The 23,669-nt window shown below is 53.7% G+C and overlaps 10 protein-coding genes across 10 annotated transcripts; 4 read left to right on the top strand and 6 right to left on the bottom strand.

The window, feature by feature from the left end:
* Positions 1 to 763: 763 nt before the first annotated feature.
* CkaCkLH20_02362 (major facilitator superfamily transporter) lies at positions 764 to 2,735 on the bottom strand (the record flags this gene model as incomplete). Its single annotated transcript, XM_038885081.1, has 7 exons — positions 764 to 868; positions 922 to 1,133; positions 1,191 to 1,608; positions 1,664 to 1,932; positions 1,983 to 2,092; positions 2,151 to 2,501; positions 2,593 to 2,735. The coding sequence occupies 7 exons, from the start codon at positions 2,733 to 2,735 to the stop codon at positions 764 to 766; spliced, it is 1,608 nt and encodes a 535-aa protein (XP_038749869.1).
* A 987-nt stretch (positions 2,736 to 3,722) lies between these two features.
* Positions 3,723 to 4,793, bottom strand: CkaCkLH20_02361 (alcohol dehydrogenase; the record flags this gene model as incomplete). The annotated part of the gene is made up of 1 exon (XM_038885080.1): positions 3,723 to 4,793. One exon carries the CDS (start codon positions 4,791 to 4,793, stop codon positions 3,723 to 3,725), a length of 1,071 nt encoding a protein of 356 aa, XP_038749868.1.
* An 803-nt stretch (positions 4,794 to 5,596) lies between these two features.
* Positions 5,597 to 7,564, top strand: CkaCkLH20_02360 (x-pro dipeptidyl-peptidase c-terminal non-catalytic domain-containing protein; the record flags this gene model as incomplete). Its single annotated transcript, XM_038885079.1, has 5 exons — positions 5,597 to 5,873; positions 5,933 to 6,011; positions 6,076 to 6,422; positions 6,490 to 6,679; positions 6,733 to 7,564. The coding sequence occupies 5 exons, from the start codon at positions 5,597 to 5,599 to the stop codon at positions 7,562 to 7,564; spliced, it is 1,725 nt and encodes a 574-aa protein (XP_038749867.1).
* A 153-nt stretch (positions 7,565 to 7,717) lies between these two features.
* Positions 7,718 to 9,539, bottom strand: CkaCkLH20_02359 (uncharacterized protein; the record flags this gene model as incomplete). Its single annotated transcript, XM_038885078.1, has 2 exons — positions 7,718 to 8,889; positions 8,945 to 9,539. 2 exons carry the CDS (start codon positions 9,537 to 9,539, stop codon positions 7,718 to 7,720), a joined length of 1,767 nt encoding a protein of 588 aa, XP_038749866.1.
* An 850-nt stretch (positions 9,540 to 10,389) lies between these two features.
* CkaCkLH20_02358 (eukaryotic aspartyl protease) lies at positions 10,390 to 11,631 on the top strand (the record flags this gene model as incomplete). The annotated part of the gene is made up of 1 exon (XM_038885077.1): positions 10,390 to 11,631. One exon carries the CDS (start codon positions 10,390 to 10,392, stop codon positions 11,629 to 11,631), a length of 1,242 nt encoding a protein of 413 aa, XP_038749865.1.
* Positions 11,632 to 11,730: 99 nt separating this feature from the next.
* On the bottom strand, positions 11,731 to 13,140 carry CkaCkLH20_02357 (putative cytochrome P450; the record flags this gene model as incomplete). Its single annotated transcript, XM_038885076.1, has 1 exon — positions 11,731 to 13,140. The coding sequence occupies one exon, from the start codon at positions 13,138 to 13,140 to the stop codon at positions 11,731 to 11,733; it is 1,410 nt and encodes a 469-aa protein (XP_038749864.1).
* A 1,324-nt stretch (positions 13,141 to 14,464) lies between these two features.
* CkaCkLH20_02356 (uncharacterized protein) lies at positions 14,465 to 15,031 on the bottom strand (the record flags this gene model as incomplete). The annotated part of the gene is made up of 1 exon (XM_038885075.1): positions 14,465 to 15,031. The coding sequence occupies one exon, from the start codon at positions 15,029 to 15,031 to the stop codon at positions 14,465 to 14,467; it is 567 nt and encodes a 188-aa protein (XP_038749863.1).
* A 1,668-nt stretch (positions 15,032 to 16,699) lies between these two features.
* On the top strand, positions 16,700 to 17,163 carry CkaCkLH20_02355 (uncharacterized protein; the record flags this gene model as incomplete). The annotated part of the gene is made up of 2 exons (XM_038885074.1): positions 16,700 to 16,801; positions 16,942 to 17,163. The coding sequence occupies 2 exons, from the start codon at positions 16,700 to 16,702 to the stop codon at positions 17,161 to 17,163; spliced, it is 324 nt and encodes a 107-aa protein (XP_038749862.1).
* A 791-nt stretch (positions 17,164 to 17,954) lies between these two features.
* CkaCkLH20_02354 (uncharacterized protein) lies at positions 17,955 to 18,271 on the top strand (the record flags this gene model as incomplete). The annotated part of the gene is made up of 2 exons (XM_038885073.1): positions 17,955 to 18,128; positions 18,206 to 18,271. 2 exons carry the CDS (start codon positions 17,955 to 17,957, stop codon positions 18,269 to 18,271), a joined length of 240 nt encoding a protein of 79 aa, XP_038749861.1.
* A 1,736-nt stretch (positions 18,272 to 20,007) lies between these two features.
* On the bottom strand, positions 20,008 to 20,592 carry CkaCkLH20_02353 (uncharacterized protein; the record flags this gene model as incomplete). The annotated part of the gene is made up of 1 exon (XM_038885072.1): positions 20,008 to 20,592. One exon carries the CDS (start codon positions 20,590 to 20,592, stop codon positions 20,008 to 20,010), a length of 585 nt encoding a protein of 194 aa, XP_038749860.1.
* Between the last annotated feature and the right edge of the window lie 3,077 nt (positions 20,593 to 23,669).

Below are 23,669 nucleotides of genomic sequence, written 5' to 3'. Positions count from 1 at the left end.
CAAATATTGTCCGACTGTCAAGCTGGCTGGGCTGGGCTGGGGACTGTGAGATGAACGCTGGCTAGACCGGGAGTGGCATTGGAACGGCTCGGAATCTTGAGCGCGGTTGCTCAGCTGCAGCTCCAGAATATCCATCTTTCTTCATCGACATTTCCAAATCCCATGTCCAAGCTTGGCCGACATACTTCAAAACCCCAGATTCGGGGCAAAAGCACCGATCTGCATGAACTCAGTCGATGATGAATGCGAACATTTGGCCACCGGCCGCTGATGTCATGGACTCGAAGCCCGAGCCAAGACCGACGGCAGGCCCCACCCCCGCCGTAACCCCTCCGGAGTGGCATCGGCAATGTTATCAGCGGGATGGGTTTCTTTGGTGATACTTGTCGGTCCAGACCGTTCGGACATCGACTTCTACACGTAATTGACCGGACGCTGGGTACCGGGGTCGCATTGTGAAATTTGAAATCAGTTTTTACTTTTCCTATGTGCCCATCTAGAGATACATCTAATCCACACATGCCATGGTGAGTTATTCCAATGTACAAGACTCCCAACTCACCGACAACTTGCTCAACTGGCCAATGCTTGGATGATGACTATTGAGATGCTGTGGGTGAGAGTACAGGGTGGAGTTTGTGAGAAGAGCGCTCGCTTCTTCATTGCGAGTAGTGATAGACTCATTCTGGCGCCGGACGACCAGCATATTGATCAAGACGCCCTTTCAGGCTCGAATATTTCTTTCTTTGTCACCCGTGAAAGCTTACTCTTGTGTACTCGTTTCTTCAACTTCTTCGTCGACTCGAGTACTGTTGGAAGGGGGGTAATGTGCGAGTAGTAAGACGCCAACGGCAATCACAGCCAGAGCCTAGGCGGGAATTAGTCAATGAACGATTCGATTCTGTGTGCATCGATACTCACCGCGTTACAGAAAAACGTCAAATTCGGCTTGCCAATCTCTGAAAGACTGGCAAAGATGAGTCCGAAGATACCCTGAGTCGTCAGAGTCGCAGCACTTTCGACGAGAGTGATGGCACTCAGGGCGTCTTGCCGCTGGTGAGGAGGGCACATTTCCGTAATCACACCCTTCGCGGCCGGAGCCGAGCCGGATGCGAAAGGCAACAAGAAGGCGGCTGTCGTTGAGGGTTAGTCCTTGACCATGGACATGTCATGAGATCGGGTTTACTTACCGAGATAAACGTGCCAGCCCTCAGTCGCCCACGCGGCGAGAGAGGTAACGATGCCGTCGACAACCAAACTCCAGCGCAGAAAGAACAGGTCAAAGGTACTGTCCTCATCTTCCTCCTCAGGGGGCGCCTTTGTCGGCTCGATCGCGTTCATGAGGCCAGGGGCAGGGTCCATGTCCTCGGCGTGGGTCGGGATCAGATTCCGCTCCTCCTCGGTGAGAGTCTTGTGGAGTGGCCCGGCGTGAGTCGTCGAGGCAAACCACCGTCGGCCTCCATCGATGATTTCGGGGAAGATGAACATCAAGAAGATGCCGCGGATCCATGCGTTGCCGGACATGAGGATACCGTTCTCGGTGGTGCCGAAGTGGAAGCGGGAGGTGGCGTACATCTGGATGAGGATCGGGGCGTAGCCAGTAGCGAACTGCGATTCACCGTCAGCAAAACCATGCTCAGATGAGAGACTTGGAGACACTTACTACACCAAAGAAGATACCCAGAGCGAGGAAGACTAGGCCGTAGTTCCTGATCACCTTTCCGTTGTCCAGTCGGTACTTCTGCGGCATGAGGACCTTGATCGGGGCCAGGAAGCCAGAGGCTCCTGAAGTCGTCTTTCCGTCTGCTTCGTTGCCCTCTGCAGGAGATGACGGCCAGAAGATGGCACCGTAGGTCGTTGCGACGATGAAGCAGCCGACGGCGGAGACGAATGGGCTGACGATGCCGAAAACATCACCAATGATTCCTCCCACTAGATGTCTCGTCAGTCACAGCTCATCATGGTCTTGATTTTCCACTTACGTAGGTAGCCAATGGCCGTTCCGATCATGACCGCACCCTGCAGCCGACCAAAGACGCCCGTATGTTTTCTTCTTTCGACAACCTCAGCGACGGCAGTGTTCAAGACCAACCTACAGATAAGTCGCATTAGCGCCCGCGTCTCTGGCGAAACTGAACTTCAAAACTCACATGTAGCCACGAGGCCCTCCGAGAATGCCGATCAGCTGGGTGTACTGCATCAGATCAATCCCCCTCTTACCACCGGTCCCTACGGCGAGAATCTGGCACGACACACGAATGCCGAGCAGACCGGTCTGGCTGATGAGGGCCCATCTCGTGCCCCAGCGCTTGATGAGGTCGCCGCAGATGAAGAGGTTGAAGATGCCGCATATCGAGGTCGTCATGCCGAGGATCGACACCTGCCTCGCCGTGTTGGCGTCGATCTCGCGACGCATGCACTGCTCCGAAGCGGGGCCGTCGAAGGGCGGATGCGTGCTGTAGAAGTCCTCACAAGCCATCACGCGGAAGACATAGATGATGCTGCGTGCACCCCGGGGGGGGGCTCTCATGTCAATTCCATGTTCACATAACTCGAGCGACCTGAGTCTAGTTGGGATATGATGTTACGTACGGGACCTGTGTGAGACCGAGGGTGAGCGACACGAGGAATCCGGCGAAGAGGATGCGGTTCGCGGGCGACCACAGGCCGCGGCCGACCCGCTTCACGGCCCCGGCGCCGGATTTGAGGAGAGGCGTCCGTTCATCTGCGGCCATTTCTGATTTCTTTCCTCCCCGATATATAACGGTAGCAAGATTTCCAACGATCTACGGTGCGCCAATGACGCAAGAGAGGCTCAAGTAGAGTTTGACTGAACCGGGAAGGTCGTCGTTCAAACGGGAGAGGGGTGTGGAGGAGGGAGGGGGAAGGGGAAGCAAACGGTGAAGGATGAGAGGAAGAAAGGCGGTTAAAGGATGAAAATCGGTATCGTTCCTCGACTGTTTTCCCCTCTGGCTCTCCCCGGATAACGAGAGACCAGCACCGTTGCAAAAAAGACGTGCGGAATCCCCGCTGTTGCGTCAGAAAAGAAATGGACCTTCCGCCTTTGGGTGTGTCCTCTGTCTTGCTTGGTTGCTTTGGAGTGAACTCGTTCGTGGTGGAGCGCCACTGACCGACTTTGAACGAACGAACCAACCGTCTCTCCTCCTTCTGTCTTCTTTGCTGCAATTTTTCTGCGTGCTTCTGTTGGTGGCGGGCGTGTGGGACGAGGAGGAAGAAAGCCGATGCAGGCAAAGCTGGAGCCGAGCGCGGCGTTCAATGTTGCCGACCGGGAACGAATTTGTGGGTATTTCATGACAATGGAAGACGCCGATAGGTCCAAGATAAAGGAGCCGGAGACAAAACCGGCGATGGACCGGAGCTTGTCCGGGAATGGCTGCTTATCGTCGGCCTGCCGCTGCCGAGGGGCCCGGCAGGATGGTGCCCCGCCGCGGGAGGGCCCGATCCCGGAATGGTTTGTACAAAATGGAGGGCAGTGTCTAAGACATGCAGTCGTGCTGGTTGTGTTGTGATGTTATCGTTTATGTTCTCGTTCTGATATTGGGTGTTGTTGCTGATGTACTGGATACATGATTTGCATAAACATGTGATGAGCTATCCTCGGAAAACCACGGTATGCATGATGCGCCGCGGGATACCTATTGAGTACTATCGCTTGTTGTTTCGCTATCTTTCCAAATGATAAGCAAGGACGGAAGCCGATCTCATTGTAGCGGGTGCTCCAATACCAATTTCCCGAACTTGCCCTGGTCAGCAACCTTCTTTACCTCCTCGAGAGCCTTTTCCGCGTCGCCCTTGAAGACATCAACAACCGGCAATGAGAACGCATCGCCGTAGTTCTCAACGGCCCATATGACTGACTTCCACATCCGCCCAAAGTCCTCTGGTCTCGCCGGGAACTCAATCACACGACCACCGAGTGCCAACTTGACCGGAGCGTGCGCCGAAGCCAACGGCATCTTGAACCGCCGATCCCTCCCACCAACCACAGATAGCAACTTCGCATCGGCGCCGACACACTTCAACATCTGGTCCGCAGAGCTAACTTCCCCCATCGTTCCGGCACAATCGGCGGCGTACGCGATGGGCCCCGCCTCAGCCTCGGCCACGGAGGCCTGGATCCGGGACTCCACGTCGGGAGAAGCGTAGTCGAAACAGCGCGTCGCTCCGAGCTTCTCCAACAGCTCATGCCGTCTCAGCGATGCCGTGACGAAGATGGGAAACGCGCCGCTCGCCCGTGCTAGTTGGAGCATGCACAACCCCACGCTCGTCGACGCGCCCCAAATCAGCAACGGACCGGGCTTGAACCCTTTGCTGGGTTGTTCGCCGGGGAGAGGGTATCCAAAGATGTTGTACAATCCATCAGCAGCCGTTGTCAAAACCGTGGTCAGGCACGCGGCGTGGTCACGCGGCAGGTTGTCTGGGACTTTGAACACAATCTCCTCGGGACAGGAGAGATACTCCTGGTGAGCGCCGTGCTTCCACGGCTTCCCGACACCCGTCGGGACGTGGCCGGCTACGACCTCGCCGACTTTGAAGGCGGAGTCGGGGTTCGCACGCACGACGCGACCGCTGAAGTCGTAGCCCATCACCGTGTTCCGAACGCCGAGGTGCAGGCCGTGTTTCACGTCGGCGGGATTGACGCCCGAGAACGAGACTTTGACGATGACCTCACCCGGGGCGAGCTCGGGGATTGGGACGGAGCGGATGACTTTGAAGTTGCAGTCATCGTCGACGAAGAGGGCTGGCGCGTTGGAGACTGATGGTAAAGACATGACGGTGCTATGTGATCGGGCTAATCGCGAATGGTTTTGTACAGAAACACGACAGGTGAAATGACGACTTCACGCCAATTGAAGAGCAAAAACAACTGCCATTCAATGCCGCCAGAGATGCGCAGCGGTACTTCAAATAAACGCTGCCATTCGACTGTATGGTCGATCAAACAGTGTGTCGGCAAAAATGCCCGAATTATTTAGTGTCCACGTCCCCGAATACCGACTCCATCTTCCGGGGCATAAATCCGTCCAACATAAATCCGTCGACGAGATGGAGTCTAAACGAGGGGATGAACATCATCGCGTGGCATGTTCACTGGAGATGATGGACTTCCTCTCAGATCTTGCTAGAGAAGTAATCGGCGAACGGCGAACAACAAGACTCCGAAACACCCCAAGGCCCTCGCAACGTGGGCCCAACCACGCACTTTGTCAGCGGGGATGAATAGTAATCTGGAGAACCGCTGACTTTCTTTCCATGCCGCTCAGACTTCAGCTGATGTTTTGGGAGGGTCGGTTCGAACGAATGCCTCGTCCCCTTTTCCAAATGAGGGAATTTTGCATCGAGGCTGCGTTTTCTGAATGGTCCAGAGGTATGCCGCGGTAGTTTGCCGTTGAGAGGGGCCGCGCCGCTCATGTGTCTGTAGATCTTGGTGATGCGAGCCGGAGAGGAGGTGGATCACTTGTCAAACGTCAAGAATTGTATAAAAGCGAAATCAACGTCAGATTACGGCCGTCGTCTGTTCAATCTACTCATTAGGTTTTGAAAGAGTGATTGAGGAGATACGTGCGTTCTCACAATGGCGCCATACTATGTCAACTCTATCAAAGTGCTCCAATGCCCCATAAACCGCCCGGCATGGGACCATCCCAAGGAGCCATCCCGCGTGGATCTACCCGCCGGCAGCAGAAAGACCCCAGAGGCTCGTCCCCTGCCTTGCGACATCATCCTTGAAAAGGATCACTTCTTGACTTTGCGCGATGGCGTCCGCATCCGAGCCGACATCTATCGGCCGAAGACGGAGGAGAAGGTCCCGGCCGTCCTCATGTGGTCGCCATACGGGAAGAGCGGCGAAGGTGGGCCGACCGCCATCGACTGAATCAAGTTGGACGGCAGCTAACATGGGGCTTTTGAGGCAATCTCAACCTTGACAAGGTTCCTTTGAGGGCTGGTGTTCCTTTGAGCCAACTTTCTGGATACGAGTCCTTCGAAGGGTATGTTTTCATCCACATGACTGACGAGTGGTTGTGATTGAGGCTGACCGTCAGATCGGTCTAGGCTCGACCCTGCTGAATGGATTCCGCATGGTTATGCTCTGGTCAACATCGATGCCAGAGGAATCAACGACTCTGAGGGAGACGTGAGAGCTTTCGGAACCGGCGAGGGCAAAGACGGCCACGACGCCGTCGAGGAGATCGCCAAGCTTCCGTGGTGTACCGGCAAAATCTCTCTAGCAGGTAACTCATGGCTCGCCATTTGCCAATGGTACATCGCCGTCGAGAGGCCTCCTCATTTGGCATGCATTGCACCGTTCGAAGGTGCCAGCGATAATCTACGTGAGTCGTTATCTAGAGGAGGAATACCGGCACCTCCTTTCATGAAGATGTTGCAGAATCTCCTCGTGGGTATGTCTTGTCACCTCTTAATCCTGTACCTGACATTCTTCACGGAGTACTCATGCAATTGTTACAGGCCGCAATGAGCAAGAAGACAGCATTGGGATGCTCGAAAAATACCCCAATTGCAGGGAATACTGGGACGACAAAAGAGCCCAGATGAACAAAATCGAGGTCCCGGCGTACATCCTCGCAAGCTTCTCGACGATGCTTCATACCTTGGGGAGCTTCAGGGGGTTTGAAGAGATACCACATGGTAACAAATGGTAGGTTTACGCACGCATGCAACAAAGTGGTGATGGGAGCTGACTTGCAACAGGATCGCCGTCCACGCGACACAGGAGTGGTATGATCTTTACAGCGAGGCACGAACAAATGACCTGCGAAAGTTCTTCGACCGCTATCTCAAAGGCATCGAGAATGACTGGGAGAAGACTCCTGCGGTGAGGCTAGCTGTGCTCGGCTACAACAAGCCGCCCATTCTAGACCTTCCTTTCGATCACCTTCCGTGGCTGTCGAATCCCAATTCACAAAAGCTCTTCCTGGCTTCAGACAAGTCTCTGCAACATACCAACGGCAGCGAGTACAAGACTCTTGAGTACAGAGATGTCGAACGGGCCGAGTTCGCATACACCTTCCAGCAACCGACAAAGCTAGCCGGTCCCTCGAAGCTGGTGATCCACACATCCTGCCCATCGCAGTCAGACTTTGACATCTACGCGCAACTCCGGAAGCGTGACAAGAACGGCAACGACTTGGAACATGTGAACATGCCCCTGGAGGCTCTCGGAGTCGCCACCGCAAAGGAGGTCCCGAACATCAACCCGCTGAAGTATCTCGGGCCTACAGGCCGACTACGAGCGTCGAAAAGGAAGGTGGCGCCGGAGCTGTCGCAGCAGTACTGGGAGACGCTGGCTCATGATTCCGACAATCCCGTTGCGCCGGGAGAGATTCTCAAGCTTAACGTGTGGATCTGGCCAACCGCTATCCAGTTTGATGCGGGCGAACAGCTGGTGCTCAAGATTTCGGGTCATGACATGAGTTTGCCTGAGTTTGAAATGCTCAAGTCGGAACCAGCGAAGGCTGCGCCTCAAATCTTGCACCTGGGAGGAGAATATGAAAGCTACTTGGAGGTTTCTTGGTTGCCCTGAGAGCCGTTCTGCTCATAGGGTTGCCAATGTTGCACGGCTTAGACTCACAGTCTGGTGCAGATTAATCAGCCCTGAAGTAGAGAAGAATTGGTTACAGAACGTGCTCAAAGAAAACTTTTATCAATATCTCATAATATGACTTCTTATTACACATTAAGCCAATGCTTCGATGAACTTGGCAAAGTTCAACGTTCCAAGTCCTGTTGCCGGATCCCATCCAGCAGTAGCCGACCATCCACTCTCAACCTGATCCCCAATCGGACAGCTGCCGCTAGATCCGCTGGTCACATCATCAATAGCAGCGCGGACCTTGTCGGAGTAGAGAAGAGGGTTGAGGAAGCCCAAAGCAGGCTTCCCCTCCCTCATCCGCTTGTCGTTGGCAAGCGCAATCATCGCGGCGACCACGGGCGTGCTGGCGGAGGTCCCCTTCTGCGTCCAGCCGGGCTGCATCAAGAACCGAGAGCCGATGGCAGAGATGTCCGGGCTGCCACGGCCGCCGGTCGCATACCAACCGGCATGAGACCCGTTGATGCCGTCAATGTACGCCTTGGCCGCGGACTCCTGCCAGGCCGGACGCTCAAAGTACTCGCTGAAGCCGCCGGAGCTGTACCACGCCGGCTCAGCAGGTGCATAGTTGCCCGTCGCGCCCACGCCGGTGACGTAGGGACAGTCCACGGGGAACGTGGGGATGAACTTGGTCGTGTTCTTCCCGTCGTTGGAGACGCAGTTACCAGATCTGATACCCGCGGCGCCGCCGTCACCGGTCGCGACGAGGACGGACACGCCGCGAGCCGCGACTTGCATGAAGAGATCGCAGACGCGACGGGCGTACGGCTGGGGGATGGCCTGCTCGTCGTCTGTGTACGAGATGGAGATGACGTGGGGGATCGACTCGCGGGCGAGGAGCGCCTCGAGGAACTCGATCCAGGGCTCGTTGCCGCTCTCTTCCGGGGTCTTCTCTTTGCCGTCGAGGCCGATCTCGGGGCCGCGACCGCCGGTGGAGAAGTAGGTTACGTTCATCGGCTGGATGAAGGGCATGCTGTACTGAATGTCGAGGAGGGCCTCGACACCGCCGCCTTCCGTCGTGGTGTTACCCCCGTTGATGGACTCGACGGTGAGGTTGTACCTGGGCGAGAAGTTGGTGGCGTTTCTGCGCGGGCTGTACGACGCGAGGAAGGCTTGGAGCGTGGGCACGTTGGGGTACTCTTCCAAGAAGCCGGCGATGCCAAAATCCGTCGGCGATGGGCCATCGGGCAGGCTGTAGTTGATGTTGTAGAGATCAACGATGCACTGAGGGGTCGTGTATGACCAGCAGCTCTCCGGCACTATGATGTGTTAGTCGCTTCGTTTCCATCAAAGCCATAACTCAATTAGACTTACTGGTGCTTGCTCTCTTTGCCTTGGTCACATCTTGTACCGAGTCTTGTTGCCTGGGCGGTTTAGAGACAAATTGACTGACCGGAAACACGAAGTCAACGTGCTCTGCCAGACGGGCAGGGATGGTGTACTCCTTTGCACGGAGAACAGGCTTGTCGGTGTTGTACTGGTACTTGGAGAACTTGCAGTCCAGAAGACGGTTCGCCTTGCCGACGGTGGTGTTCAGGCGAACCCAAGGTCCGTCCTGCTTGAAGTCGTGAATCTCATATGCCTGAAGCCAGGAAGAAACGACGGCGTATGCATCCTCTGAAGGCTCCTGGAAGGCCTTCATGACGTCCCGAGAGACGTGGGCGCCATATTCGGGGTGAGCAGGGTCGCTGACATCCTCGAGGCGCTTCTTCAGCTCAGACAGGCCGGGCTGCTTCAACGCGACGGAGAGCCGGACGGTGAGGAACTCGTGGCCCGGTGCGACATGTCGCCAGCCTGGAGGGAGCTGAGAGACGGACTCGTGTACGGCCTGTCCGCTCTTTGTCGGGTGACTGAGAGCAGGACCGCTCAAAAGCAGAGCGCCGACGTTTGCAACCAACGACAGTCTCATCTTGATCGGGATCTCGTCTGGTTCGGCCGATTGAGAGCGAGGATGGCGCTGATACTGGAATTGCAGACGTCTGCCGTCTAATACCAAGATCCAGGGGGGCCAAGACAAGCTTTTCGGCACGCATACCCGACTAACAACAGCATCATCTTCAAAATTTTGGCATCACGATGGACTGCTCCAACATCCCGGGGTCCCATGGCCGGGTCGCCCCAGTCCTCCATCAAAAATCTCGTATCCAAGAGATCGGACGACTGCCGAACCCGGGAGAAAAAGAAAAAGAAAGGGGGGGCCATCCGGGGGGACCACCGGTCGGCCCTGCCGGCCCTTGTTCTTCTCGAATCTCGCCCCAAGTTTCTTGCTGGACGGACCGGCGCATTGAGCCAATTTCGCTTTGGACCGCCGCTAGGAAGGGTGTTGATATCCACCACTGACCTCACTGCAACCCCATCGAAGCACTTTATTTGAGAGCTGTCACAATCTTAATACGAAGAAGGTTCTTTTGCATGCGAACTGTCAAGGTTGGTCGACGGCGGTGTTAGGTAAACCGACCAAGTTACGAGGAATCAAGCACCCACAACGGGCAGGTCGACGAGAGGAGAAAAGATCAGATGATAACAGCATCTCCGCCTCGGTTCCGTACACATCCATGGATGTTCATCTGAAAATAGCATGATCATTCCCCGGTTTTCGAATCCCGGCCGCGATCATGTAGGGCGCGGACTGGGCACCTCGGCCCCCGGCGCAAATCAACAATAAGAACATCTCCAAGTCCGCAACGTAATGGAGAGGCTTTCCCTTCTCTTCACGCACCCGTCCTTCACTCGTTCAACTCCCACCACCAACCGACAGGATGCGCACACAGTCCCTCGCCATGATGGCTCTGGCCAACGGCGCCCTCGCCGCGATCCCTACCGTCAACATCCCGCTGCACTACTACTATGGCGGCGGCCACAAGATCGCGACCAACCTGGTCAACCCCAACTCCAACAAGTCCGTCGAGGTCGTCTTCGACCAGGGCTCCGAGAACTTCTGGGTCTTCGGCCCCAACGCCATCAACAACTGGGGATGCACCGGCTTCTTCTGCCAGGGCCAGTGCAACGCCACGGCCGAGCCCTTCTACGACTACCCCAACAGCCCGACGGCCAAGAAGCCCGAGTCGTTCCCCTCGCAGTTCGCCTACGGCGCCTACACCAAGATCGTCCAGGGCCACGAGACCGTCAACGACACCTTCTTGTTCGCCTCCGACTCCGGCCTGACCTCGACCGTAGCCGCTCGCGTCGCCATCGCCGATTACATGCAGCAGCGCCTGCCCGACGGCGGAACCTGCACCCCGGCGGCGTACGATCTCGGCATTCTCGGCGTTGCTCCGTTCTACCGCACCGAGGAGTGGAACACCACCGGGCCGCACGTCCGTCAGGATCTTCTCGAGCGCGGCGAGATCAGCGCCCCAGTCCAGAGCATCTGGTTTGACGAGGCTCCGGCCAACTGGGACGGCACTTTTACCGGTAACGCCGTCTTCGGTGCCATCGACCACTCCAAGTACACGGGCGACCTCGTCAAGGTTCCCCCCATCAAGAACGACCGCCTCGGTGCCTCCGTCGGTTACTTCGTTGCTCCTCCCACCGTCAAGGTCAAGAACGTCACCCTCGACAACAAGGACCTGAGCTCCCACGCGTGTATGATCGACTCGGGCACGCAGATTGATGACCTTCCCATCAGCTCCGACGCTATTGATGCCTTCTACGGCGCCGCCGGTCTCGCCCGCGATTCCATCGGCCACACCGCCTGGAACGGTACCTGCGACTCGATTCCCAAGGACCTGACAATCGACCTCGAGTTCGCTGGTGTTGGTGACGAGAAGGTCACAATCAAGATCCCCCTGCGCAACTACGTCCGTAACAACGCGGACGCGGAAGCCCAGTTCTGCGCGCTCAACATCGACACTGGCGGCTGCATGCTTGGTGCGCCCTTTGCCACTGCTACCTTCTTCGCGGCGGATGATGCTGCGAACGAGATCGCCCTGGCCCAGGGCGGTGTTTCCAAGAGGGGAAGCAAGCCTGATGAGGCCTCGCTGTCTCTCACCATCGCATGATCGATAGTTGGTGGATCACATTAATGAATAATAACGTAATTTCATGACGAACAGTAATGCGATTTGAACTGAGATATCTTGTGATGACATGGAACCTCATTACACCGGGTAGCCCTTCGTGCCGGTCCTCGGCTTGATCTTGGCCCGGAAATTCTTTGGCCTCATGTTGAACCAGCCCTCTTGTTCCAGCTCGTAGTTCTTATCGACAGCCTCGAAGTCGAACTCCTTGATCAACTTGGTCATCACAACCATCTTCCAAAGCCAAGCATAATCTTTGCCAACACACACCCTCTTGCCGTTGCCATAGTACCTCCTAGCACCCAACGGCAGCTGCTCATACTTCTCGCCCACCATACGCTCGGGCCTAAACTCGTTGGGCTTATCGAACACCGCCGGATCTCTGTTCGCGCCCGCCAAGAGAACGATCATGCCCTGGTTGTAGGGAATCTGGTACTTGCCACCGGCGAGCTGAACGGGCCCCGTGTCCTGGTCCTTCTCGTGGATCGGCTCGATGTTGAAGCCCGGCGCCGCGAAGGAGAGACGCAGAGCCTCCCGGATGATTCCCTCGACGTACTTGAGCTGCGCGACGTGCTCGTACGCCAGCTCGTCGTCGCCGACGACGGCGTCGATCTCCTCGCGGGCCTTGGCGACGGCCTCCTTGTTGCGGAGGAGGAAGTAGATGGCCGCGGCGATGACGCACGGCGCGGTGCTGCTGCCGATGGGCATCGAGACGATCTCGTCCACGACCTGCTCGTCGTCCAGCTTCGCGCCGGATTTCGGGTCCGTGCCGTTCATCATGGCGTCGAGGAGGTCCTTCCGGTCTGTCGGGTTGCTGCGTCTGTAGTCGACGAGATCCTGGGCGTACTTCCTCATGACTTGGATGGACTTTTTCCAGTCCCCTTTAGTCCACCAGTTCTGAAAGGGCAAGGGTCTGTTTGGCCGCTGCGTGGCCTCGCCAGTTCCTGTAGCCATCGCCCCCAACATCTCGTGGGATCTCTCCAAGCAGTCGAGCCTCTTGCCGAAGAGCGCCAGGGTAGTCGCCTCAAGGTTGAGCCGGTCAAGCTCGGTGATGGGGAAGATCTCGGCACCGGGGCCCTTCTTTCGCCATATATCAAACAGATCATCGGCGGTGCTGAGGAAATCACCGAAGCTCTCGGCGATGACCTGAGGCGTAAGCTGGGGCCGGATAATCCTGTGGGCGATGCCCCAATCCATTTGCTCGCAGCCCTCATAGCCGGCCGTGAAGAGCGCGACGTGTACGGCCCCGCGGATCTCAAGGATAGGCTTCGTGACCTGCTTGCGGAAGCGCTTCTCGTCGCATAGCTCTCCGAGCAAGGCGGCGCTGGCAACGAAGACAACGGGAGGCTTGAATGGGACCTTGATGTAGAAGATTTCACCGTTCTTCTCCTGGAGCTTTTTGAAAGACGGCCAGGGGTTTGAGGGTACCAGATCCGGAAAGTTTCCCAGAAGGAAGGTTGGTGGTGCTCTGGGAATCCCCACAAGCGACATCCTGATGTTCTGAAGTGACACGGTGCCGGACAATTGGAAGTTGACGGTCGAAGTATTGGCTGATAAAAGGAAAGAATATTGCTACTTATATAGGAAATAGAGGCATAGATGCCGGCGAGAAAATATCGAGACCCCATGTCTCTGTCGGATTCCTCGTCCATCCGTTCTCGCGTCAACTGTCTCAGGCTAGCTGTTGTTTGTCTTACCGGCCACAGCATCGTGCAGCCGCGACGGCCCGTAATCGAATACTCGGCCGTTGTAATTGGACGTGAACTTGGTCGTCTCCTCTCTTTTTCATGCTTGCGAGATAGCCATGTCTTACAGGGTCAGACACAAGCTGGATGAAGTGCTAATTACCTTATGCTGTCTAACATGTGTACGAGCACATGCCAGCATAGCCAATTCTTCTCACCTGGAGATATCTTCTCCGCTTGGAATCTAACGATGCTCTTTGACGAACATACTTAACTTACTAGAGTCCATACAAATTGCATGCTGAGTTCTCCAAAGCATAACTTGAAGTCGCTGGATGGTGACCTGGAGTGTTGCCGCGTTTGACATAGATGTTATCTCCCTTGACCAACAATCCTAAGGGAGAAATGTCTCCGTAGATCTGCACGATAAACATTCCTAGTGTATCGTTGGGTAAGACATGTGCTAGCAGCGGCGCTTGGCGCAAGCGAACGCGTTGGTGTTGTGTCTCTCCAGCAGCACGGGAAGCTAGCCGTCCGTATTAGCGGCCGATCAGCAACGTCGATGAGTTCTCCGCAAGCAACGGCCGCTCTTTGGTGTCCCTGCAGCAGTAGTAAGACTGTATCTAGGAGCTGACTGGCTAACTAGCTTTAAGAGGTTTCAACTTTCGACGAGGGAAGAGGAGCAGAGTTGGTTGCGGTCATTCTAGGTTGAGAAGTCACTCTCCAATCTCCCTTTCACCTCATTCAGTGCTTATTGCAGCAGCTTGCCACTAATGGTATTTATAGCTAGAAGATGCATCAAGGCATATTTAATAAACCAATAGTCAACATACGCCATGTACTTGCAGCAATGAAGGTCTTGTCTTTTACTACCTAGGTACCTAAGTTTAATCTACCGCAATTTTCAAAAAGAGTGTTTAAGTATACCCGGACAAGCCGAGTATATAAAGAAGAAGAAGAAAGACACCCCCCAACAAAAAAGGACGAATCACAGGATAAGAGACGTATGAACCGGCTCAATACTCCGCATCGTAACCTGGATAGACAGCTGAAGCACTCGCCATAGGGTATCCGGGCAAGGCTTGGGGACGGCGTGACAGCGGGAAGCGTCCTGAGGTTACGTCTGATGTTCACAGAACGAGCTTTTCCTCAAGCTTGAACGCTTCAAAGCTGGGGATGTCGTCGGCCGATGCACCGGCCTCAATAAGCGAGACGACCTCCTCGGTGGCCTGGCCAGTCTCGGCAATGGCGGTGTAGTTGTACTGGGTGCCGTCGGCGAGGTACAGGATGTCCGGCTGGGCGCAGCCTTCGGTCTCCTCGTCATCGCGGGCGTCCAGGGTCGCGCCGCGGATCATCTTCTTGTTGTTGAAGCCGTAACCCAGCCCGCCAAAGGGCCCGTTGCCGAGGCAGACGTAGTCGCGGCCGGCGCTGTCCTGCTGCTCGCGGATGGAGCCGCAGTTGGGCCCGGCGTGGCCACGCGCCTGGATGTTCCAGTTGCGCGGGATGGCTCTGAACGAGCCGCTGCCGAAATAGGTGCCCGCGTTGACGCTGCAGCAAGTGTTGGGGTTCCATCCCCGGCAGATATACCCGCCGCCGCTGGTGCTGCAGCCGCCCGCAAACTCGAGGTGCAGGTCGATGGCCGAGGCGGCGGTGGCGAAGAGGCCCGAGACGAGGGTGGCGGCGGCGAAGAACTTCATTTTGCTTGGTAAAGACGGAGAACTTGATCTCGAGAGTGAAGTTGTGCAGGTTGCTTGATGCTGGACTGGTTTCTTTGCTGAGAGGCCGAAGATGATGAGGTGGATGGAGATGGGTTCAAGAGCTTCCAGACAGAGGCAGGAGCGAGCCTTTTATGCATTTCTGGGAGACTCCCATCACAGAGTCTTCGACATCTCGTCGTCTCATCTCGCCCTCTCGCCCAGTCTCGTCTGCTGCTACTCTCCTCGGTTAGCTTCTCGTGTAATCCATTGTTTCCAAGGCTTGAGGGGCTGAAAGCGAGAGTGCATGTATGTACCAACTTCCTTTGAATGTGAAGATGAGGCACGATGTTGCAATACCATAAGCACGATGTTGCAATGCCATAGACACGAGGTTACAATGCGTTCCTTTGCTTGCGTCGCTAAGGTCGATTGCATTCATGGTCTCTCGGCGGAAGAAGTCGAGGTGAAGCCATCGTGGGCACGGCCCTTGGCGCAGACATGACGCCTCGGACTCATGCACTTATAACACCTTCTCAGTGGAGGAGAGCCAATGCCTTTCTCAGATCGCTTAGGCTAATTAGATTCGAAGTCATTGTCAGCTGACGCCTCGGACTTAGCTGACTACATGTAGGCCTTCGGAGCGCCCCTATAACTTATGCAGAGTCCTACCCAACTTGGGTTGCCAAGGCTGATTGCATCAATTGATAGGCTCTTGGCGGAGGAGGAGTTGAACGTACTGTTGTAAAGTGTTAAAGAAATATTCCAAAACAGTCTTATATGTCTCTATGCGCTCTTCTCTACTTACATATTTCCCAACTTATCAGTAAGCAACCTATTAAATACCATCTTTGACACTATTCCTTACTATATGCCATCGTTCAGGTTAATGAAAAGCGAGTCAATTCGAAGTTATTGCTAGCCGCGTTCGCAACAACACTTACGGTGTTGAATATTATCAGCAGATCTTTAAAACTACTAAAGTACTAAGCACAGTTAAGAGGCATTAGGTCCCTGACGTGTTGTTGAGTGTGACGAATGAATAAAATTGTGAAAGAACCCCAATATGTATGTGAGCCTGATCGAATGCAGCCACCCAAAGCTCCCTCCCAATACATGTATAACAGCAGCCAGCGAATTCGGCACGTTTCCCCGCAAATGCGAATGCGAGCTGCATATTCACGCCAATAGTTGGCGTAGCCGCTGGGTCGTTCCCACGCTTGCATTCTTACACCTTCTTATCCTGGTAACCCGATACCTGCGAAGACAAACTCGCTCGATCTTCGTCTCCCACTTCGAGCAGCCACTGCCCCAGACGGTATTAAGGAACCCCCTCATAAAATGACTCAAGTTCACCTAGTTTCAAGGAAAAGTTCAAGCCAAGTAGAGGACGAATTTTGTGAATATTTCACTCCAACGTAGATAGAAGCTCACATCGCCGGGCTAGCGCTTTAAACTTGCTAAACAAAGTAGGTAGTTAGAACGTTTTGTCTTCATTCAGCGATGGATCACACACCGCGAGAGCTGAGTGATACGGCTCTTCAGCTGTAGAAGAAAGTGAACCAACTTCTGTCGTCTTGGTGACATCATTGTATGATATCGTACGGAGACCGAAGGAATGACTAACGGGCCTCCTGGCTGACACAGCTACCTGGCTCCGACCGATGCCGAATGTGGGGCCGTCCCGTCGCCGGAAAGGGCGGGACGGGGTTGATTCACTTTCCGGCACTTTTTGGTAGCCGATCCACGGGCGGGGGCAGAATTCCCGGACAAGTACGGTATTTCACGGCGCGATGCGGCTCTTCTCTTAATCACCCGCCCGATTTTACCTGCGGGCCATTGCGGACTTTGGTCATTCAATACTGCCCCGGCGTTGTATTCAAGTATACAAATCATCAATCTCAAATCCTAAGGGGGCCAGTGAGAGTTTTCTCAACGTACACTTCACTATTTCTGCCACTGTTCATTTATCTAAGGTCGACGACATGATCAAGGAGGCCGACGAGAAGCTGGCCAGGGGCGACATGTCGGCGCTGATCACGTACCACTTCAAGATGATGTACGGCGAGGGATACGGCGGCATGGACTTCTGGGAGCTGTCTTGGGGGTCTTCGAGTGCTCAGGAGACGAGCTAGAGGACCTGATTCGGAAGACTGCGTAAGAACTCGGTATCCATTCCCTCGGTCCGGCCGCAACCGCTAGTTAGCTGGTTCCGGGAAACAGCACGATGCAACTCAGAAATGGCGTGCAGGACTAATCAAACTTTGGTAGCGAGTTCCAGAGCCGTTGCGAGTTGCTCTGGATCCTTCAGTTTGGCAAGTCCGTATCCAGGAGATGTGGGTCGCCAAATGCAAGGTCACGAAGAACCTATGAGAAAGGCTGTTCAGCAAGAAGAAGTTGTTAGAACCAAATATCCAAGTCTACTTGTTGGCCCCTGTAAGGTATGAACTGGCCAGGATCGGCCTGCCGTGCGTCATTAGATTTGGGGATATTACTCCAAGGCGCCGCGACATCCAGTGCTAGTGGTCTGCTGGGATACCAAGATCTCGCTTAACCACAAGAATGGAGGAGTGTCGATGTTGCATTTGTTTTCTGAGAAGAGGTGAACGTGGGTGATCTATTCGCACGTTATGCGACGGATCCGCCTCCGTGGAGCGTCCGATTCGGGCAATTAGCCCCGGGGCACCTGATTACCGGCCGAAGGTCAACCTCCACGGGTACGGCCTGCACGGCGACGCATGTTCGGTGGCAGCCGTTCATCCGAACAGGAGATGATCCAGGGGATGAGGAAGAAGAAAACACTCTATCTGCCTCGCGGGTACATAAGAAAGCTCAATCCGCTCGGGACTTTTCAATGAACAAATTCCAATCACTTCGCTCTTTCCTAAACTCACCGCCTCAGACCGCATCCATCGACACATTCACAATGAAGTTGTCAATCGCAGCCGCCCTGCTCACCACCCTCGTCGCCGGCGCCGCCATTCAAGAGCGCCAGGTCAGCCCCGAGTGCGAGAAATGGGGCTCCCTCGATCACCCCTACCCGTTCGCAACCCAGTGGGGTGAATACTTTTTGTGCTGCAACTATCTAGGCCCTGGAAACGTGAGTAACCCCGAGGCCTCTGTACCGCATCAAGGCTCTACGCAGGACACGTTTGCTGACGATGCGGCATGTTCCAGATGGACGAGGGCTGCTGCGACCCGGCCGGTGCGAACACCGGCAGCGGCGCTCCCGGATGCCCGTAGACTTTCAATGACAGGGAATGTAGTAAAAGGCCTGGATGCAGATCAACTTTCTTCCTACCTATTTGATCGAATGGATTGTTCGTTTCATGAAGGCTGAAGACTCAAGACTAGTTTTTTCCGCAACGCAAGAGTCGATAAAATACAATTGCAAACCAAAGTCTTGTACATTCGATGCCACACCACAATCAAACCATCTTTTCTGATAAGAATGCAAAGCCATGATCTTTGCAAAGTAACAGACAATGCCACCGCTCAGCCTCTAAGATGGACAAGTGAGCACGAGCCTAAGGTACCCATCGTCTTGATCAATAGTCGACCCGCGATCAGCAACTCGGAAACTGGACCGGCGCATATTCAACCCGCTCAAAGACCGAGTAACCCAGGGCCGGGACGATTCAACGGCCGAACCAATCTCAGCAACTGAGGACGGCCGGCTCAATCCATGCCACAAGGCGGGGCAACCCCGGATCTCGGCTCCAGATAAATGATAGCCTCCACAAGGTTTCTGCGAACCGGACCATATTTCACTGCAGGCGAAGAATGCCTATTCCGACGGCGACCCTTTCCTGGTTCAGAAATCAGGGTCTTGGGAAGTGTCGACTCTCGGTTTCGCTGCTTCTTATACCTCCTTCATGTCATTCCTACATATGCTGCGCCGCTACTTGCGGTCATAACTTGAACAAACTAGAGATGCAGAATATGCACTTTCGTGCCGAGAAGAGGGATCCGCGGGCTCTATACCATTATCCTACGAGGTACCTAGATAAGCCTAACCTTCCTAATTTAGCCGCTGTTTTGTCTTTACCCCTTGACTTGAGTAAGAACCCGCCTGAGCCTAGCCGTTGGCAGGAGACGCTCCGCTGGACACGAACCCTTCCATGCGAGCAAGAAACCCAGATGAAAACAGAGCGGAGAGGGCTGATATCGGTCCGTACAGAAGAGGGTTCAGCTGAACCAGCGGCATCGCAATTAGGACGATAATGATAATGACAACAAAGCGCCGCCACTCAACCAGAACTCTTTTGAATCTTTGATGTAAACGCTCTTAACTAGGTAAAGATCGTGTTCGAAATGCTGGGGAAGTCAGCTTTAATTTCCTCCTAAAGTGGAGTTAATTCCCTTCATAAGCGTTCCCTTCCTAACAGAGCATTTAATTCTAAGAGGAGAAGTCTTATGAATAAGTAATAGACAATAGGGAGGACTTACTAATATAGATTAGACCATTTACGAACTTTCATTATGAGGTAGAGTTGCCTACTTAGTACTTCCTGACTTAGGAAGTATGCTTCTTGATACTAGACTAGTTGGGAAGGTTTTGACACTTTAAGGGAAGAGATAGGCTCTAGGTTCTGACTGAACCTGGGTCTTCTATGTGTGCTATGTTTACGAGTTAAGTTAACTCTTTATTTTGTTGTATGCGCGTCAAACGCGTGCAGAGTCTACACTTATAACAGAATGTATCCCTAGTCTTTGTGTGTTAAAATCCCATGATGCAAACCAGATTCACGCTCTCATGAGGACTTCCCGGAATCTTGAGTACTTTGAAATTTCGATTGAATGAGCGTCTTAGTGAATACATCTACCATGCGTCTGCAAGCTCCCAAGTCTTCTTCCTGGTAGACCATGTTGCTATTACTGCATCATCCGTCTATGTCCTTTCATAAGACCATGTCCTCCAATTCAATGAAAGTCTCCAGCTCGAGTTCTTCCCACAGTAGGCAATAGAAACCAACATATCAGCAGTGGTGCGCGGCCCCTCTCCGAGCAACGCCGCAAAAGTCCAGGCCCTCATGCATCTTCATGTACCCCACATCCAGGCCCTCGTCCCTCTCCCTCGTCCCTGGAACGTACAACCCGCAGGCTTTCGTGATCTCTGCCAGATCTCCACCGTAGTGGGAGGCACCGACCCCAGCGGGAAAGATGAGGTTTTTGTTGCACATGAAGGCGACAACGCCCCCACGAATCGAGTACCACGCCTTGCCGGCTCCGATGAGGGGCACGATTGACTTGGTCAGTTGAGATTTGAGGTCCTCCACGGCCGCATCGCAGTCTTGGCTGACCATCGTTAAATCGCAGCCACACCAGATAGTACCTCCACCGCGCGGGAGAAGCTGGTTGTCGGAGCTGCGAAGCTGACGGATCGCCGGCTTACTGGGAGCGAGGTCGGCCGGGGAATAGGACATGTCCGGAGCCTTGACGTGGACCTCGTGGCCGCTCTCGTTGTAGTAAGCGAGATAGAAGCCGTCGGTGGTGCCCTCGGGGAGAGTGAAGGCGGCTGAGACCGCGACTAGGGCAGAAACGAGGTAGATGGAAAGGTACATCTTGAGTGTCAAGAGGTATATGGTGTTTATGGGAGAAGAGCTGGCTGTTGAATGAGTTATGTTAAATAAACTGATGACTTGAGTTTGGATGATTTGATTTTGAAATCGGACTGGATATAGAGCGCGGCTTTTATAGCCAATTCTTCACGCAGAGCCCCAATACCAATCAAATATTTCAACGTTTCACGCGAAGTACGCTTTTCTGTGAATTGACTGTGTCGACAGATCGTGAGATTTGTCCCAGGTTCCCTCCCCTATTCGAGTTACACGATAGAATGTTGCACTCAGGCGTAGCATGTCAGCTTGATAAGCTGACATGAATCACTGATCCGAGACTCTCACTACGCGCATGACGTGAAGTTACAAATTGTGAATGGCCTTCAAAAGTAGCAATTGGTAGTTCAGAGAGTTATGGCGTTCTGTAATGACACAAGGTGACCGAGACATTCACAATTATGAGCGTAAACCTCTTCTTTTGTACACAAGTTGCACTTGGAAGACGAGAAAGAGACACTCTACAGGCGAAGTCTTGTGCACAAAACCACCCGAGTTTGAGTCAAGTAAGCGTCGCTTGAGATCAAAAGCATTAGGTAGATTATCTAACAGTTGGAAGGGTTTCTGTCGGTTTCACAATAGTCGAATACGGCGCCACGGGATCGTTGGGCTCAGAATAAAGTTCTATTTGGCCGTATTGAAGCTTCCCGGTTATGGGCAGTGTGGTCTGGTTGAGAAGGCCAGAAGGATCGAATGGGCGAGCGAGCAGATGAGTTGATACGTCAGAGGTCGGCGTCAATCGGCGCCGGCCCTGCCGGGTCCTGCCAGGTGCGAGCAGTGGCGAGCGGGCCGACGATTTTTTGTTTTTTTCTTGGTTGTCACGTCTCCGACCAGACATCACAACTGATATGTGCTCTCGGAACTCCCTACAAAAACAGAGAAATAGAGGGCAGCATAATGGATATTGGTAGCAAAAGACAAATAAGGGCAAGAACATGCTTTTAATTACGTGTCTCGAAGAGCGCTGTTACCCGAAGAAAAAATTGCAGCACATGGGAACCTTGAACCGAGAAGAAGGGAAACGGCCTCAACCACAACACAAACTCATCGTGACCACCTTCAATGAGCACGATGGCAAAAAATGAAGATGCGGCCAGTGTGGATTGAACACACGACCTTCAGATTGATAGAATGAAGTTTCTCGGATCGAGATCCGCTTCAGTCTGACGCTCTCCCAACTGAGCTATGTCCGCCGCTCATCTTCGGACCCATCACGAGTGGACACCGCACAAGTACCTCCCCGGATCCACGGCAGGCGAGATGGCATTCGATGTCACCTGAAAACATTGGCAGCGACGTGGAACAGTCATTCTGATAATAGTGGTGTGTCTTGAAGTTGTAAGTTGAAACCAGTAGAGAGATGGTGTGTGAGACAGGATACATAGAGTTATGTTATGAAAGGCTCTACCTGTAGACTCTTACGTAGAAGAACACGACGCCGTCAACAAGTCACGATGAGTGTCACCCCCGTCACAATAAGAGAGGCCTCTCTCGTTAAAACCAGCACATGCGACCATACCCATTGGAGAACTCGGGATCCCGTCCGCTCTCCCATCGATAAACCAGTGAGGGCCGGAGTAGTAGTCGGGTCGGTGACGACCGGCGAATGCCCGGTGTTGCATGTCATCTTTTTGTTTGGGGTTAAGTGTTGTTGTAAAGTGGTAAAAGGCATTCCGACTTAGCCTTATGCGTCTCGTGCGCTTCTCTCCTGCTTGGTTTGTGGTCAGCGACCTATTGGATATATGTTTCGTCTGTGATTCTCTTTTCCGTTCTGCGCCATCGTGCTGGTTGATACGAAAGATACTGATAATTTACAATGTCTTCGATAGATCTTTAAAATCAAACATGATTAAAAGGTATAAAGTCACAAGCCTATGTTGTTCAGTTCGACGAATGAATGAATAGTATAAAAGAACCCCATATAACGAGTATGTGATTTACTTTGGAGGGTATAGGGCCGGCGCCGATGCAAAGATCAGAGATCCGATAATTAGCGAGAGTCGTGGCGACAGGGTAGCGAGGGGCGTAGGTAGAACCGTAGAGAGAACCATAGCGTTGCCGCCAGTTATCACTGATAGCAGACTAATGAGTTTCATCGTGAACATTGTTGAAGCTGGGCGGTCCAAATAATGAATATGACTGGCGGCTCTATTGATGTCCTGAACTTGCCACTTCAGATTCAAGATGACAGAGTCAGAAGCGTCTTGTCTTATAATGAAAGATCTTGAACTTTGATCCGGCTATTTCTGGACACGTCACAATACGTAGTTGTCGTTCTTCAATCAAATGGTATAGTTGCGCAGGTTGAAGTGGTGCTACCCGACATGCAACGCAGCTAAACGAGAGAAACGTCCGTTTTCGGCATCATGAAGTATCATGGCAATGGAATGGGTCGTTGGGTGTTCAGAAGGAAATAAGCAAGTGACTGTGAACTGGACACCAGCGCCATGGCCGAGCTGTTGCAGGTGCACTTGTGCCCGGTCAACACAATTGTCTCGCCACAGCCCAATAAGTTAGCTGCTTCCAAGAAACATCAGATCACGAGTTCTCAAACGTGGACGAGCGTGCGCTCTCCCGTTGAACTACGCATGTTCCACATTGACCTATACATTTCCCCTCTTGTACATGTTCAACTGTACATGCTCTGCTGAAGCCGCACGCCAAAGCACATCTTCGTCTTGTAAAACCACACTCACTTCTTAATCCCCCCGTATATATTACACGGCTGCTACGAAATGCCGAATCTGTGAAGCTGACCACCCCGTCAGCCTCTGTCTTAACATCTTGCGCTTAAGATGTGTCACTCAGGCGTTAAACGCATGAGCGCTACTGCGAATTGCTTTTAAGTTGTACATCAACCGCACAGAGCCTGCCCAAAGATGTGAGTGCTAATCGCTGAGACTTCCGATCCTCCTGCAACCGGAAACCCTCGCAGATGTGACTGATCGTCCAGGGCTCCCGGTTGCCACGTTTAAGGCAGCAACAAACAAAGTGTTATCTGGATAGAACATTCATTTGACTGG

This window comes from Colletotrichum karsti (genome assembly GCF_011947395.1).
Source record: "Colletotrichum karsti strain CkLH20 chromosome Unknown Scaffold5, whole genome shotgun sequence".
Taxonomy (NCBI): domain Eukaryota; kingdom Fungi; phylum Ascomycota; class Sordariomycetes; order Glomerellales; family Glomerellaceae; genus Colletotrichum; species Colletotrichum karsti.
This window is presented reverse-complemented; position numbering and strand designations above follow the sequence as displayed.